Source organism: Lathamus discolor, chromosome 1 (assembly GCF_037157495.1).
Source record: "Lathamus discolor isolate bLatDis1 chromosome 1, bLatDis1.hap1, whole genome shotgun sequence".
NCBI lineage: Eukaryota > Metazoa > Chordata > Aves > Psittaciformes > Psittacidae > Lathamus > Lathamus discolor.
In genome coordinates, this window is record NC_088884.1 from 89912275 (window position 1) to 89929892 (window position 17618).

Here is a 17618-nt window from a genome sequence, read left to right on the forward strand (position 1 = left end):
AGGCTTTTTGTACAGCAAAGTACCTGAGGAGGGACCAGCCTAGAGGCTAGCAGGAAGAAGTATCTTGCTACAGTAATAAAGCCTCTCACCTCATCATCTTCTTCCTTAACCTCTACCTGTCTCCTACAGCTTACCTTTCCACATTGCCTCTCTTTATTGTGATCTTCAAGGAATCACCTTTTCTGCTTTTGGAAGCCTCTGATTTCCTCTAGTCATGCTTTGCAGACGGCCAGTAGCCCTTTGAAGACTACATGAGTGGTCTTTCCCTGGCAGCCTGCTCTCCATTGCAGCCCACCTACAGAGCATGGCTGGACACAAAATATTCCTACCCATCTCCTCACCCTACTGCTTTCAACTGGACGGTTTCATGTTTGAGAAAATATGAAGAAATACTTATGACAGACAAGTTGGATTCTGGTACGATTTATCTGAGTTTTTAAGCAGTTTAGCAAGAGGTGTAACATGAAACTTTCTGGAAACAAATGGGAAGAAAATGCTAGTAAAGTCAGACTAATAAACCTGAGCATGGCCCACACCCTCCTGTCTGCAAACTGCCTGCTCAATATTTTTGGGTTCAGTGCAGCAACCAGTGGTGGTGTGGAAAACAGAGCTCTTAATGAGACTGCAGCATGAAAAGCAGGACAGGAACTGGGTTAAACCCTTATCTTCCTGTGAGAAAAGTGCTCACTTCTAAAAAAATTTATTAGGGACAAAGTCAATGGATCAAAGAAAACAGCGCTGGGTGCATGACCATAGCCAAAGGCGTACTGTTATACCCGTACACAAGCTTTTGATCCATTCCATATTGCATCAGTCGAATATATATTCATAGCTATCTCAAGAATAGGGAGGAATTATTACAATTGCTTCTCCAAAAGGATTTTCATAAGTCCGCCCTGATCTCCTCCTTTTGGCTCATGCTCTCTGCCTCCTGGTGGTCGTCTCGAGGGTCTCTGGGGATGAAGTAATACATCTTCCTCTAAGATGAACTTTTCACCCTGGGTCTTGAGCCAGTTCTGACCAGTCTTGGTTAGTTCTTTCAGTTTCTCTCACTGGTGTTACATTACAGGATGGTCATGTTTGATAAGCTTTTATCTCATGCAGGCCACATATGCTTGGCGAAAGAAAAATTTCATTAACCCTTTATTACCTCTCACACTCCCATGGCCATACAGACATACAGATGGCAGGCAACTACATGCTGCCTGGCGTGAAAGCCATCCCAAACTTTGGGCATGCCTCTAGTAACTTCTACACTGTGAATATACAAGGGTGGGGAATACACCAACTCACTAAACACATTAACAAGGATGGAATTTTTTTCTTCCACATCCAAAATACAATTGGAGAATTGTATTTTACATGGTAAGTAATCCTTCACTGTCCCATGCAAGTGGTCTCCATGCTTACTGATAGAGTCCACTCTCGGCTGAGATTTTTAACCTATGAAGTCTACTGAAACCATTTCTAGGATCCCAAAGCCAAAGGGGCTTAAATGGTTCTTTGTTAACTTTTAAGTAAACTCTCTAAAGCCAGAGACATGCTTTTAAAAACAAATTGAGTGGCTTGGGCTAGGGGGAAATCATTAACTTCTGGTTAAAGAAGCCAATTCAACAAGTGTGGGCAACTGTGAACAAATAATAATAATAAAAAAATAATCATTGACAAAATAATTCAAATCTTGAGTACTCAATCAGAGAGGTAGATCACTGAAACCAACTCATTATGCTGTTTTCAATAGTATTAAATCCTTAAATGACCCATAGATGCTCTAGCTGCAAAATACAGAGACACACAAATTACTTCACCAGCAAGCAGCACAGGGTAGCTCTGAGGTGTTTTAGTCAAAGAACCGAGGACTGCTAAGCACATCGCTGAACTTCACTTAACTGACAAATTTCTTGGGAAAGAAGGAGCTGATGTATACTTATAAAGTAATGAGTGGTGTACACTACTCCAACCTCTGAACAGACACACAAGGATGAGTTTTTTGCATAAAGGCATACTTCATAGCTGTACTTCTGGCAGCCCCCTTCAGCTTCACTCTCAATAAAGCTAAACTGCAAGGATTTTGTTTACCTAATTACCACTGTCTTGTTACTATGGAACATCTCTTGGCCATTCAGATTTTGGAAAGAAAGGCTAAATGGACAAAAGGAGAGAGTTTTTTTTGAGGTGCCTTTTTTTCCCTCATTTTGCCCCCCCATTCATCTCATCCTTCTTGTACTCTGATGAAGCTACTTCCAGGCTAATTAGAAAGGGCTCAAATCAAGAAGCGCCAGATCCAAACCACCACACTTTGCTCCTCAGACTTGAGCATAAGCAATCGTCTGTCAACTACCAAAACACAGAACTGTGGGGAAAACAGTAGACTAAAGTAGAAACTTTAGAAAATAGGATAGATCAAATTTTTGTAGCAGTTAAAAAAAAAAATAATTCAGTGATTATTCTATTTTTGTAGATACAGGCGAAGAGATGCTCCTTACAGAAAATAGACAAACCAGGCTTCACAGAGACAGCAGTCCTTTAAAATGGCCTTTTTAAGATCACGGGTGCAGCTAAAAAAAGTGGTGTCACTCATGAGACGCCATACAGATAGAGTTACACAAGCAGTAGAAAGCATGAGATTACGGAAGGACCTGGTTACAGAAGGACCTGGAGAACTTAAATCAAATGGTACTTTGGTACTTGGGTGCAAATAACTTCCTAACAAAGGAGGGCAGAGAGGGAAGAAAACACAATCTAGATATATCTACACAAAAATATAGTAAAAAAAAAAAATAGTAATTCCTCCTTGGAATCAATATGTCTTTGCAGTCCCATTGACACTATAACAGACTAGTTAAAGTTAATGCAGAGGCTCTCATAGATATCAGATATCTTTAGAACAGGTTTTTTTGATGGTATATTGTAAAAAATATCAGTTTACTGATTCATTTCATTTGTGCTCAGCCCTGAAGTTACCATCTGCATTTTGTAATTATTCTTCAAGAAAAAATAAGCAGTGTCAAAGGAAAAACTGTTAAGGAAAACTTAAGGGTTTTCCCTAGGAACATTAATCTACTGAAACAGCATTCCTACAGGAAACTGCCTCATGCTTAAAAGTTGCTGCACTGCTGTTTTGTTTTTCTATAATGAAGCCCTATCTCAGAAGTGATAAGATTTATTGGCCAGTTTATCACCTAAAGAGGAAATGAAAGATGAGAAATGACACTCTGGAATACTGCTGCACATAGTAGCTCATTTAAACCCACCAATGTAATTAGCACTTGTACAAAACAGAACAAGGAAATTGGAACATCAAGAAAACATCATATATTCTGGAGTTTCTATCTTTGAAACCTTTCTCAAAATACTCCAATGTGGATTTAATATATGTGACTATATAAAATCTATAAACCCAGGTTAGTGCCTTTTAATTGATGGTAGAACTTGGAATTCTTTGTGACCAATGGCTAATAAAATAATCTTTGTTTATCAGCAAATAGACTTGAAGATGTTAAAGCAAAAAAACCTACACAGTGCTCTGATGGGACTCATTGAGAATTCTTCTTTATGCGGACTGAAGAAAAAAGGGAAGGAAAACCTACAGGTGTCCTACTCAATGTCCCATTGAGAAGAGGTGTTAAGGTGTTCTAGACAAGGAACAGCAATAGAAAGAGCAGAATTTGAAGAAAAAAAAAAGTCATATAATCAAGCAGGGTAAAAGAACTCTCTTCACATCCCCTAAGTGTGTACTGCCCTGGACCACAGCTGCAGCTGGTGGCCAGACTTGTTTCATTCAGTTATAAACATCCTCCCTGTATTCTCTGGTGCAATAAATCACTTTAAGCAGGAGGAACTATAAAATTAATCTCCTCTCCTGTCTCACAGTCACAGCACTGCTTTCCCTACAACCACATCAGAACCCTCCAGTCACCATGTAATTATGGGAAGTTCATTCTCCATTTCAGCAAGTTATGTTTCCACCCTACCCTCTTTTCAGTGTAAATGTGGACAACAATAAATAATGTAATAGTTCTTCTGTAGCAATCATCTTCTTCTAGATGTTACAAAAAAGCTTTTGGTGATGAGTCCCTGCCATCCTATATAGTACCCACTCACACTGTAAAGTGTCAGACACATGAAGCACATGTTCCTGCAGTGCACACCAGCAAACTTGACTGATCCTCCTGCAGCACAGGATGATCATCTGAGATGGTATCTCTACAAAAGGTCCAGAAGTGAGAACAGAGCTAACCATGAAACCTTAGGTGCCACAATTCTCAATCACTTTTGAGAGAAAAGGGGCGTTTTAAGGCAGTTTGTGAAGAAGATCTGGAGGGGAAGATTCCCAGACAGAACAATGTCACTTCGTCCTTGTACTCTCTGGCATCCATCTTCTGAGTAGTCTAAAACAAGTACTTCGAAACACCCAGGAACTTGGCATGATTCTAAGTCCAGGTACAAATACTAAATACTCCTGGTTTCCAAAAGGTAGTTTTCACCAGCACCTAATTAACTTTTTTCATATGCATGCTTTTAGCTTTCAGACTCAGTACCTTGAACTATCAGATCAGATCGAGAACACAAATGGGCATTTTGCCTTTAAGGTGAAACAACATCCTAAAGCCTGAACTTTATTACCAAGGACTTACAAAATCTGTCCCATCATGGCCCCCCAGTTTCAGCACATCATTAAATTTCATCTAAGCTGGAGCAACAGAAGCTCTAAGGACAACTTTGAGCATATCTTTTCTTTAGGACTGTCACAGGGTGCCTAATGAGGGAAATGTGTGATCCTATAATGTGTAATAAAGACATTTTACAAATCACAACAAAGCTGAAAGCAGTCATGTAGATGGTATTACATTATAAACCTCACCTGTGTTCCACATACACCAACCTCAGCTCTCTAATGCAAAGCTGTCACATATACACTCAATAGATTAATACTTTACATCCCTCAAAGACCCCAATTTTAAAAAAGTGCTTCTAAAATATGTTCTGTACAGCTGCTGTCTTACTATTTGCCTTGCACTGTGCATCTGGCGGAAACTGGTCAGTAACATACCGCTGATAGTCTGGCTGCAAAGAACAATAAAACATTATTACAGCAATATGGAATTCATAGACACTTTAAACAAAATAATAGTGACATGACAAAAATATAATTGTGCTGTGAAGTTTTTTTTGTTAGTCATACAGAAGCAGTTTACAAGAAAGAATCATATATTTAGCTTTATATTTCCACTGCTCCGAGTCCTTCAGCTTGCTTGGCTTTTTTATGACATGTGGCTTAGATGCTGCACTCATTTGAAATATTAGTGTAAACCTTTCTAGATCCCACAAATCAAAAGAAATGTTAACAGAACCAAATCAGATTATAAAAGGGCTAAAGAATAAAATGCACCAGAAGATATTAGTAGGCATCACATTCTCTGTACCAAAGAACCCCTGGAGAAACCTGGTACACATCAACCTGACAGGTGAAGCTGAATATGTGCAACATCTGTAATATGTTTCAGTGTGACAGGAATAACCCATTTAATAAAGTTCTCTCCCCTTCTCCCTTCCCCACAGGTTAGCATTAGCCTTACTATAACATTGGCTGTTATCAAATAACTCCTTGAAAATACTGTAGGGTGGGAAAAAATCCTGTCTTATAAAAGGAAATACTGGGAAGGTTATATACAGGCAAACATAGCTTTGTCCAGGGAAATCCTGGAAGAAAGAATTACTGCATTGTACTTCATACCACACACCGTGGTAAATGAGTAGCAAATTACTAGACAAAACGATTTTGGGACCAGATATTTCAGTTGAAGCTGTATTAAGCTGTCTATCTAATTTAAGTAGTATACGCAAACTTGTCAAATTCCACATAATTACTGCTTGAAATTAGTTAAACTGGAAAAACAAGCCCTGCTTTGCAGAAATTGCCCTGATAAAATCCTGAGTGATCCCAAGGAGACTCTTACAGATTTTGACTTACAGGGAGGAAATCTCATAGACCTCTAAAGAAGTTTTGCCTAAATTAAGATGGCAGAATGATGCTCTAGCAACAGAAAAGAGGTTTACATTTTCCGTATGCTGTCACTCACAGTTACACAGCAGTAATTGCTCTCATACTTTTCCTCTGTCAGGAAAAAAGGAGCTATCCTATTTTCACTTGAATTATACCATCCATGGGAATTATTAACTAATTCTGTGTTTGTTTACAACTGAAATAGGCTTTCATACAAAGCAAAATTGCTTTTCTTTAAGCACAGATAGTTTTTCCACTGATTGCTCAAAATACACTTACTTGCATTGCTTTTTTTTAGTTTCTATTGAATTTTCTGTTCTCTGATCTATTCATCTCCTTCATAACTATTTACATTATGCAAACTCAAATGAGTTTCAGAAACAAGAGGTGTTTCACGTCAGACTAAACAAAATGCTTCTACTAACAATATAAAAAATAATCAAAAGGTGCAAGATATGAAAGGAAAGAAAAAGCAAAAGCACAGACTAAACACCCAGGATTACATACAGTTAACTCAGGACACATTAAATTCTAACACCTTTCTTCATTGCTAACAAATTGCTCAGGGAGTTATCAAGAGCCCAGAGCAGCAAAGCTGCAGTCACACAAAGAACCTCAGAGAAAACCCAGAATGAAACTGGGAGTTACAAAACAACCAGTCAAACTGACCCAAGAGCTCCGGCAGGAATGGCAAAATTGTAAACCCAGCGATCCCTTGAAGAATTAGAAACCCAGATGATGAAAATTCATGGAGAAGAGCCAAAATAATTTGGGACAGTGTCCAAATTGCAGTGAAAATATTCTGCAATACTTCCTACTCTGATAAACAGGGCGATAAGCACACTCCTGAAGCATAGGTATGACTTGTTTGACCACAGCTTTTCTGCTGGATTTCTCCAGTCTGAAAGCCTTATGTATGTGTTGCAAAGATTCAGCTATAATTTCTCAAATAATGAGGATCTTTCCATATGTGACAGCTTGGGTTTTTTTTCAATATACAGGGTTGCTTGGGAAAATCACATTCCTGAAACACAGTGCTTCACCCTCAGCAGAAGCTTATTCCTCACGTAACCCTGTTTCACAGCAACATACCACAGGGAAGATACTACTGGGTACAAACCACAGCACCCGTGATTTTCCCTCCCGGTTTAATAGCAACATTGTGAAACCTGCTGACAGCTTGCCTGCTCGCCCCAGACTGTTATAGGGAACATGGGCTTGTGAAGTCTGGCTACAGTGGTATTGCCTGATGGCAGGGCAATTGTATTACCTATGAATACAGAAGCAGTGAGTGAAGAAGGAAAGTCTTTTTCCAAAGACAGTCCCAGAGAAAGAAACATTCCAGTGTAGTCAAGAAGCTTTCTTAGACTGAATAGAGGGAAAGATCAGAATAATGCTGACTGCAGATACATTCACATTTTTGTCACTGTCACCATGTTGAACTGAGCTCCAGAGAATTTTTACTCTGTGAAATTCAGTACCAAAGATGCTGGAACAGCAAAGAAAAGAATACAGCTATCAAGAAACAAAACAGCATTTCTTCCCTTACGGATAGTAAGGGGAGAAAGACTGTACAGAGATCACCAAGGCTGTTTCAGACACAGGACTAATAAACCAGTATAAAATCTTGATCTAGAACTGGTTACTGGTTGAACTGGTATAACTGGTTACTAATTGCTGGTGAAGATGGTACTGAAATTGCAGCAGGTTATTCTCCTGTGGTCACCCACACTGTGATCCAATCAGTGCCCCTGTGAAATGGGAGATGGTGGGCATCTTACTGAATGCTGTTGCTGCTCGTTCTCTGCGAGACGCTGGATGGACTCGTGGATCTTGATAGTGAAGAACCAGACCACAACTTCCGTAACTAACACATGGTTAGAGGAAAAGTGGAGGTGGGTAGCTGGGCCCCTCAGACTGTACTGGGAGGTCTCTTGTCTGTCAAAAAATAAGACAAGCAAAAAGAAATGCATTAGCAGCAGGATATGATGGCGAACATAATATTCACAAATTCATCAGTAATAATCAATGGAGAAAAATCCCCTCCTCTCTTGGCATAGGTGGCAACACTGCTGGTTTAGACCCTTTAGACTTCATGATGTAAAACATCCTTTAAGAAAGCTTTTTTTTTTTTTTTTTTTTTTTTTTTTTGTGCCACAAAACACTTTTTATGTGAGAAAATATTGGCTTCAAGATATGACAAGCACATTTCTGGATGTTTTCTATATTCAAGAAGTGTTTTCATTACACATACTAGTTTTTAACATTTTGAAGCAGAACTGCATACACATGCATTTGCATAGCACGAAAAATAGATAATTTTGGTAAAGGACCAAAACTGATGCTCTTGAGATTTAGGTCTGTCTGCCTTTTCTCAAGTTCCCTGTGTCACAGCAGTGTCACTAGGAATATGCTTTAAGGACAGACCAAGGAGGGGTAAAACATGATTTAACATTCTATGATTCTATTCTACAATTCTATCAGTCACAACTAAATAATTTGACTTAAGAAAACAAAATAACAAATATTCTATATGGTTCCACTCATGCTTTAAATCCTTCACAAGTTCTGTTTAATCAAATACCAAGGCAGGAAAAGACAAACAAGATGATCTCTAGTGTAAACTGTTGATGCAATGCAGGGACAGTCATGTTGTACACACACGTTACACAGCACTTCAACAGCCCTTCTGATATATTGTACACATGCAGTTCTGTTCACATTTTCCTTCTTCCAGAGTGGCCGGAAAGGAGTGGGAAAGGCCTTTCAGTGCCACTTGTAGACCCCCTCTTCACTGTCACTGCTGTGAGTCCACTGATTGACTGGGGTTGTGCAAGAAATTTAACCTTTTACAGTCTTTAGACAATGCAAAAATACATAGAAAGGTGTCTTTGAGTACTCTCTCCTACAAAACATTTTCTTTTTAACCTTACTTCAACCTGCAGGTCAAAGGGGGTGATCCTGCCCCTCTACTCTGCTCTTGTGAGACCTCACTTGGAGCATTGTGTGCACTACTGGTGTCCTCAACATAAGAAGGACATGGAGCTGTTGGAGCAAGTGCAGAGAAGGCCAGGAGGATGATCAGGGAGGGAGCTGGAGCACCTCCCGTATGAAGACAGGCTGAGAAAGTAGGGGCTGTTCAGCCTGGAGAAGACTGCACGGAGACCTCAGAGCAGACTTCCAGTATCTGCAGGGGCTTACAAGGATGCTGGGGAGGGACTCTTCATTAAGGACTGTAGTGATAGGACAAGGGGTAACGGGTTAAAACTTAAATTGAAACAGAGGAAGTTCAGGTCAGATATAAGGAAGAAATTCTTCACCACTATAGTGGTAAGGCACTGGTACAGGTTGCCCAAAGAAGTGGTGAATGCTCCATCCCTGACAGTGTTCAAAGTCAGTTTAGACAGAGCCTCAGGCAACATAGTCTAGTGTGAGATATCCCTGCCCATGGCAAAGGGGTTGGAACTAGCTGTTCTTAAGGTCCTATCCAACCCTAACTATTCTATGGTTCTATGAACCACCCAGGAGTGGCTGGCCAGTGGGGGAAATACACCTTAAAGTTATTGCATACAAAGCTAACAAATTTGTCCAAGGTATTTCCGTATCCTGGGATGCCCTGAGTGGCAGATCATTACATTTCCTCTGGTATTGTTATTTTTACACTTGCATGAAATGCTTCGAAGTACTTATAAAAGCACTGACAACTTGGGGCCCACACTGCAGCAGCGCCCAGCATCAGCCAGGATGCCCAACCTGCTCTCCACCCCAACAGGAGGAAGTGGTGCTTAACAGCACCTTGCCTCTGATGCTATTTCAACACCCTACTAGTACTGATGCATGGGTTGGTTGAGAACAAGCCAATACTGCAGTTTCTGTTTCACAACAATGTTGGGAGCACAATAAGTCATCACAGAGCATTTTGGTAATGGGACATTCTTTTAAAACACTGCACAATTTTGTCAAGACAGGAAACCTCAAAATTTCATCATTTTTTAAAGGGGGAATCAGAAAGCTCAGAATTTTGTATGCCATGATGTTACTATGGCTTCCTGGATGTCTGTGAACAGAATAGTGACACTACTGTGAAGAGATAAAAAGGATGTTGCAAAAAAAAAAAAAAAAAAAGAATATTGCAGTGGCTGCTCAGCTAATTTGACTGGAGAGAAATTTGTTTGTGTTTTTTTCCTCTTAGTGACATTAACATCACTCTTATTCTACTGCAGAGGTCAGGATTAATTACAGCACCTTTTTATTTCAAAAGCTGGTTTGATGTTACAGCTCTTATATCAAGTGTCAGTGAAACAATCAACAGTTCTCTGGATTTATTTTTGGTTCTCCCCCATTTTAAGACATATTTGAAGAGTTTTTGCAATAAATACTCCCTTCATCTACTTTATTTGGAAGTAACCTCTGATCATTCCTCATCCTCTTAACTGCATTACTTCAGAATGATTTCATCCCAGGTGGTGACCTCATAAAATCTGGTGTCAATTAATGGAAGCCAGAAAGCCTTGGGTTGTGTGGAAAGTGAGAAAATAAAAATAAAATACATATGTGCTGGCAATAGTAACTTTCTTTGACTCATACCTGAGAGGTTAGTTTGTGCAGCTGAGACTGTAATTTCTTGTAAATTTTATGCAATGCTTCTTTCTCCCCATTAAGTCTTTATCAGATCTCTCCTTTCTGAAGTCTTCTTCATATATTTGAACCTGCAATCATTATGACCAATATGTGAATTTCAGCAGAACCACAATAGAAGCTTTCATCCACTTTGTTGCCTGTTTGCTTTTTTAAACACTGGCCAAGCAGCAGGGTGCATTCCAAAGGGATGCCTCTTCTTTATAATCCTGCAACCAAAAGTTTCTTTTGTCTTTTTTTATAATCAATACAAAATGACAAGTAGTAGCTATTCTCCAATGGCACCCATCAATCAAAACAGTTCTCAACTTCAGTATTCATAGACCCTTGCCATTTAAAAGGCTATCTGGCACATGTCAGTTTTAAATATTATAAATAAGAGAGCAAATACTAAAGACATCAATCTTTTTAAAGGGATAAACAGTAGCAGGACAGACTTTTTACGAACATCTTTCCAGTTTTGTCTTCAATTATGAGCACTTTTAACTCTTCCCTATATCTCATATGTAAGAAGTCAGCATCCTGCTGGAGACGGGAGGTGCTGGCACAGCACAAAAACCTGACTTCTAGCATGCACTCTGACAGAACATCACCAGCTCATCCAACGTTAACGATAAGCCACAATCATTAAATTACATCCTGCCTTTTTTTAGCCAAACAAATATGCAGAAGTGGCCAATAGGATCAATCTGTACAGCACAAGTGGTAGCATTTAGGGCTGTGGTCACATATTAATGACCAGAGGACTTGGACTAGTCAGGACTGTCAAGAAATTTAGACCTTGGCTGGAGCACTGTGGGGAAAAAACCCCAAGAACTAGAAAAGGCTGTTGCATCCCAGATGTTAAAAAATGTATGTGGAAGAAATAATTTCTCCATGTACCATTTTTCTGCAATATAAGGCTTCTAATTCATCCCCTCAAACTTCAGCCCAAAGAACCTGCTCAATCCAGTGCAGAAGAAGAGGGGAATGCTATGGAGAATTCAATCTGGAAACATGGAGGTTAGACTGTTAATAGACAATAAACTTTCACAGACTGAAAGTTTAGCTCTTCTTATGTCACAGTGCTTCATCCCATTCTAAAATGTCTGACCACCCCAGGCACAGGCAATGAGTGTACAGATTCAGAAGCAAAACACAAATCCCTAAATTAACTGGTGTTAAGCTGACTGGCTTAATAATTCAGCTAGTGGGCAGACATCCACCTGGTAAGAAGCTGGAGGCTGGTGGCATTTCTATGGAAAAATAGTAACAAAAGCACATCCGGGTGGGAACCACCACCAAAATTTTCAGAAGTCCTTTCATGTTCTCTCAGTTGATGACTAAAGCCTCATAACAGTCTGTTTCCAAAGAATTTGCTTGCTGTGGCTCATGCCCAGTCTTCTTTTTGCTGACAGCAGCACTATAACTTCACAGGACTAAAGAAATGTTAACTCAGGGGAAGAAAAAAAATCTTCACGGGCTGTACTGGGTTCAGCAGTAGCAGTCATTTTTCTCCTTAGTAGCTGGTTTTGACTTTTGGGCTGGAAACAGAGCTGATAACACAAATGTTTTAGTCTGACCAAGGACTTCCTGAGCCTCACGCTCGGCTGGGGAGGAAGGGAAGCCGGGAGGAAGCAGAGACAGGACACCTGACCCAAACTAGCCAATACCACAGCACGTCATGCCCAGGATGTAATGGAGAGTTACCCGGAAGGGCACGTGCTGTCTTCGGGGGGGTCAAACTCGTTTGGCGGTGGTGTTGTATTCTCTTCCCTTGTTATTTTCTCTTATCATTATTATTATTGGGGGTAGCAGTAGTGGTTTGTGTTATGCCTTACTTACTGTGCTGTTCTTATCTTAACCCGTGGGAGTTACATTCTCTCGATTCTCCTCCCCAACCCTCCGGGAGTTGGGGGGGGGGGGGGGGGGGGGGGCGGGGAAGGTAAGAAAAAGGGAGAAAAAAAGGGGGGAGTGAGTGGACGAGCTGTTTGGCTCTGTTTAAACCATGACACAGGCTCTATAAATTATTTTCACAACTTGCCTGTTGCAGGTAATTTTTGCAGGGTTCTTTTGGGACTCAATGGTCGCCCACTTGATACAAATCCCTCCCTGAATAACACTATGTGAAAGGAATGAAAGCTTTCTCTGTGGTTGCGTGGGAACTCAGCTCCACAGTCTGTGCCTGGAGGAGCTGTGCATGCCCCTGACCCTCCGAAGCAGAGGCAAAGCTGTCACTTGCAGAAATCTAGGTCTCTTGGATCCCCTGTCTATCTACATGCTTCTCAGTATTTCTTTATTTCTTCTCTCCCAATTTCCCCCCCTGCCATTCCACCTCCCTCCCGCTCCTCAGGTTTATGACTTGCTGAAGCTGCAAGGGAACCACTTTGTCACAGTTTCGCCATATATGCTGTTGCCCTGAGAAAGAGGACACTTCCCAAGGAATGAATGCCTTCATCTCTTCTGTTGTAGTCAGGGATAGGCTGATGACAGCCTAGGTCTAGCGACACTCTGTCACGTCACTGTTTGTGCCAAGAGTCCCACCTTCGTACAGTTAGAGCATCCTGCTCCATTTTGTGTAGGAGGAAGTCTGCAGTCACTATAATGATTTATATAACTAGAAAAATATATTCATAAAATGGATACCACTTGAGAATTCTGAAAAAGAATATTATTTACTCTGCTTTATTGTGTAGAATGAAATAACTCATTACTGTACAATCAAGTGCAGGATTTTATCCTCCAGCATGTGGCAAGCATTACATTAGAGAGCAAAATATGGCTCTGCTGTCAGACATGACAGAAACAAGCATTTTATTCCCACTGAATAAAATTCCCCATTCTCATCACATCCATTTGTGTGTCAATAATGTTAACTCTAACACTGTCCAGGATGAGAGACCTAAAATGTAAAATCTGAAAAATCTCATGTTTTTAAACAGATTCTTTCATATGGAAACAAAAAGAGTGAACAAAGCACTTGAATTGCTCCAAACAAAGATTTAAAAAAAATACACTTCTGTATAGTGATTTGTATGTAGGCTACAGATGCAAATGCTTTGCCTTACACTTTGAAAAACTGCAATGCCAACACTCTAGTTTTACAAAACCAGGATTCTTAGATAATTCACTAAACTTCTAACTTATGAAAAAAAAAAAAAGGAACACTATCAGTAACTCATGAAGTTTAGCGTTCCCTCTAGATGAAATTCAGCCCTTAACAGAGAGCTGGCAGGAAGTCTCTGAGGTTCAGAAGAATCCTTCTGCTGCTTTGAATCCTGCAGAAGTCCTTGTTCCAGTCTTTTGCAAGGACTCATTTGCACTTTGTAGACGTGCTGTGGCAACAGCATCTTAGACAACACTATGGCTAAACTGGTTCTTCCTTTCGAAAGCTCTATCTAGTAAGTCCATTAGGCACAGTTCTTGGGAGAAAAGGCGAAACTATGCTGTATGAAATCTCTCTAGGCTTACTTCCGGCCATCCTCACCTGGCATCTGAGAACTTCAGTTTGGGTTCTCATGTCCTCAAGGCTGTTTCTGCCACCCATCTCAGAAACAGTCCCAAGCACAGGTGTGTGCTGCTTTTTCAACACATCAAGAAGGGCCTAAAATGTCATACAGCAAAACTACTAATCAGAGATTCACTACATTAAAAAAAAAAAAGAAAATGAAAACATTCTTTTTAAATTATTAGAATGCTCTCTAAATAAACACGTTAGAGTGAGTCACAAACTTCTGGGTTTTTTCCCTTCACTTACAGTTGCTTCAACTATATACACTGAATGAAAACAACATGAATAACATATTTTCAGGACTAAGTCCAAATTTCAAAGCACATAGATTACATCTGTGAATATGAGACAGTTTAAGGGACTGTTCTTTTTACTTTTAACTGTAACCAGCATTTACCTATGGAAATCATGGCTGCAAATCTCACTCATAAACACCATCTTCCTGTGCAAATCAGAAATTGGGAAAACAAAGGCAGGTTTCTAAACTCAGCTGAGGCCAAAAAACAAGCAAACAAAAACCCCAGGAAGATTAAAGCAACATTTAAACATGTCCTAAAATGTAACTACAGTGAAGTCTGACTGAAACATTTTTTTCATGAAGAGTATAAATTTCTTCAACTGGAACCAAAGGAAACCCACTGACTGAGATGAAGTTATGTAGTCTCTATAGCATGTCACTAGATGGTGTTATGAATACACACACTACACTGGTAATGCTCTATTTTTCACTCAAATTCTGCCATAGTTCTTTGCAGATCTTTTTTAATTTCAGCATTACTACATAGACCTCCCTTGGTCTGGAATTGTTTGTAAATCGCTCTTACCCCTCTTTGTCTATAACCACACACTGTACATACACATATTTTTTTTACTCTAGGACAAATAACATTCAGTACTGTTCAATGTCTCTTGCATAAAATGTGGACTCAGCTAACTTCATACATCTTTGAAAGTTCAATTCCTGCTAATGATCCCTAGCTCTCTCTTGTTGGCTACATTCTATTCATGACATAAGGGAAGGAGGGAAGATAATATGGCTACATTCTATTCATGACATAAGGGAAGGAGGGAAGATAATATGGAGTGGGAAGAGGCAGTGAGGACAGTGGCCAAGCAGGAGAACCAGCATCCAAAGTAAACCAAGGATTAGTATTATCCTAAGGCCAACAAAAAAATAACATATTAAAAAAAAACCAAACCACCACAAACATTAGCATTTTCCATGGAGAACACAGAAAAGGGAGGCCTTTTATCTGATAAGCTACTGTCCCTACGAATTGTGCAAAAGAGAAATTGATTGGTCTAGTAGTGGCCAAGTTTGTATTCCATGTGAATACATGTGTTGAACATAAACATGGGAGGACGAAGATACAGATAGCTTACTGATTAATTCTCCTTTTGCCTTACTGTTCAATATGTTATCACTATATTGACTACTTTTCTTGCAGCTCATTTTGTAGAGTCATACCATCATATAGATGTATTAGGTGTTTGGCCAATTCTTCAGGATTTCTTAGTTTCTTTTTTTTTGTTTGTTTCTTTTTTTTTTTTTTTGAGGAGATTCTACATCTTAGAATTATGAGAAGGAAAAAAAAAAAACCAAATAAAACCCAACAAAAACCTCACAGAAAAATCCAGAATATTTGAACTTCTAAGAAAAAAATAAGGTGAGGACTTTTTTAAACCTACATTTAGAAGCAATATTGCAAGAACCTATTTTATCATTTCAAATAAAATACAAAACTGCAACATGAATAAAGCTGAACTGGTTTAGGGTCATACTAAACCCAGAGCAAAATCTTTAAAGAAAGGTTGTAAGAAGATTGAGAAAAGCTCTCTGTGTGTATGTAAACTTTTGTAATGTTGTTATTAGGTCACTAGCAAATTATTGATAATTATGTCATAGGGGATTTGGGTTCCCATGTATAAAATGGAGACTAAACACTACTAAAGATAATATTCAAAGATGTAACTAGAATATATTTCTTCCAAAATTCCCACCACTTTGAACTGATAAAAGGTGGGGCTGGTTTAGAATAATTTATGGAAGAAATAAAGATATTACTGTTCCACTAGTTAAAAAAAAAATAAAATAAAATGCTGACCAAATTATGATGAGATACTTGAAATGAAAAGTAAATAAGCTATTTTAAATATTTAACTAAGACATGAGAAAGCTGGCAGACCAACCAGATCACTACCAGTTTGGGATGATTATCCCAGACCTGTAGTATTCTTACTTACTTATAGTGTTAACGCCAGGCCTAAGCACTGGTAAAGTCCCAGCAGTTCACACTGTTATACAACACTGAAGATGAAACCAGACCTCAGTATCACATAGTCTGAGGGTTTTTTCCACTACACTGAGTGTAGAGTGAGCTGAGGCAGGTCTCAGTTCACTCAAGGATTACCAAGTTACCAAGGAAGACTTCAAAATCCACTATGTTTGACCCCATCACAGTTGTTGTTGACCCTTCCTAGTGTTTGTGACTACACTGTTGCCATCCCAGCAAAGTACAGGTGCAGCACAACTTACACACTAGTCTTTCAAGATGGTATTATAGAAATTTATAGGAGTTATTAGGACAGATTTGCCAGACTTCTCTCTTTTCTCACTTTCAGCATGGCTATTTTCATCTTACATTGAAGGGAGCTAAGATCTGAATCAGACCCTGAAGAAAATAGCAATGTATAAGCTTCTCTCACAGTGTAACGCATTCCTCACTAGGCCACTTTAGGCAGACCGTTTTAGACAAAAGCTGTTCAGACCTATGAAACAGAATGGCCTTTTCTACAAAACAAGAAAGTATTTGAAGTATTCTATGGGTTGGAAAGGACCTTAAGTTCCAACCCCCCTGCCATGGGTAGGGACACCTCACACTAAACCATCTCACCCAAGACTCTGTCCAACCTGGTCTTGAACACCTCCAGGGATGGAGCAGTCACAACTTCCTTGGGCAACTAATTCCAGTGCCTCATCACCCTCACAGTAAAGAGCTTCTTCCTTATATCTAACGTGAACTTCCCCTGTTTAAGTTTGAACACATTAACCCTTGTCCTATCACTACAGTCGCTAATGAAGAGACCCTCCCCACCATCCTTGTAGGCCTTTTTCAGATACTAGAAGGCTGCTATAATGTCACCACGCAGCATTCTCTTCTCCAGGCTGAACAGCCCCAATGTTCTCAGCCTGTCTTCTTACAGGAGGTGCTCCAGTCCCCTGATCATCCTCGTAGCCCTCCTCTGGACTTGTTCCAACAGTTCCACATCCTTTTTATGTTGAGGACACCAGAACTGTGCACAATACTCCAGGTGAGGCCTTACAAGAGCAGAGCAGAGGGGCAGAATCACCTCCTTTGACCTCCTGGTCATGCTCCTTTTGATGCAGCCCAGGATACAGTTGGCTTTCTGAGCTGCGAGCACACGCTGAAGCTGGCTCACATTCAGTTTCTCAACGACTAACACCCCCAAGTCCTTTTCCTC

General features: G+C 39.8%; 1 protein-coding gene across 1 annotated transcript in view; it reads right to left on the minus strand.

The window, feature by feature from the left end:
• Positions 1 to 4974: 4974 nt before the first annotated feature.
• TNIP3 (TNFAIP3 interacting protein 3) overlaps positions 4975 to 17618 on the minus strand; it is a 31078-nt gene continuing 18434 nt past the window's right edge. The window contains 7 exon segments of the mRNA XM_065664267.1: positions 4975 to 5067; positions 7789 to 7810; positions 7812 to 7945; positions 10595 to 10674; positions 10677 to 10716; positions 14112 to 14228; positions 16752 to 16807. Coding sequence (XP_065520339.1) covers positions 4975 to 5067; positions 7789 to 7810; positions 7812 to 7945; positions 10595 to 10674; positions 10677 to 10716; positions 14112 to 14228; positions 16752 to 16807 — 542 coding nt within the window.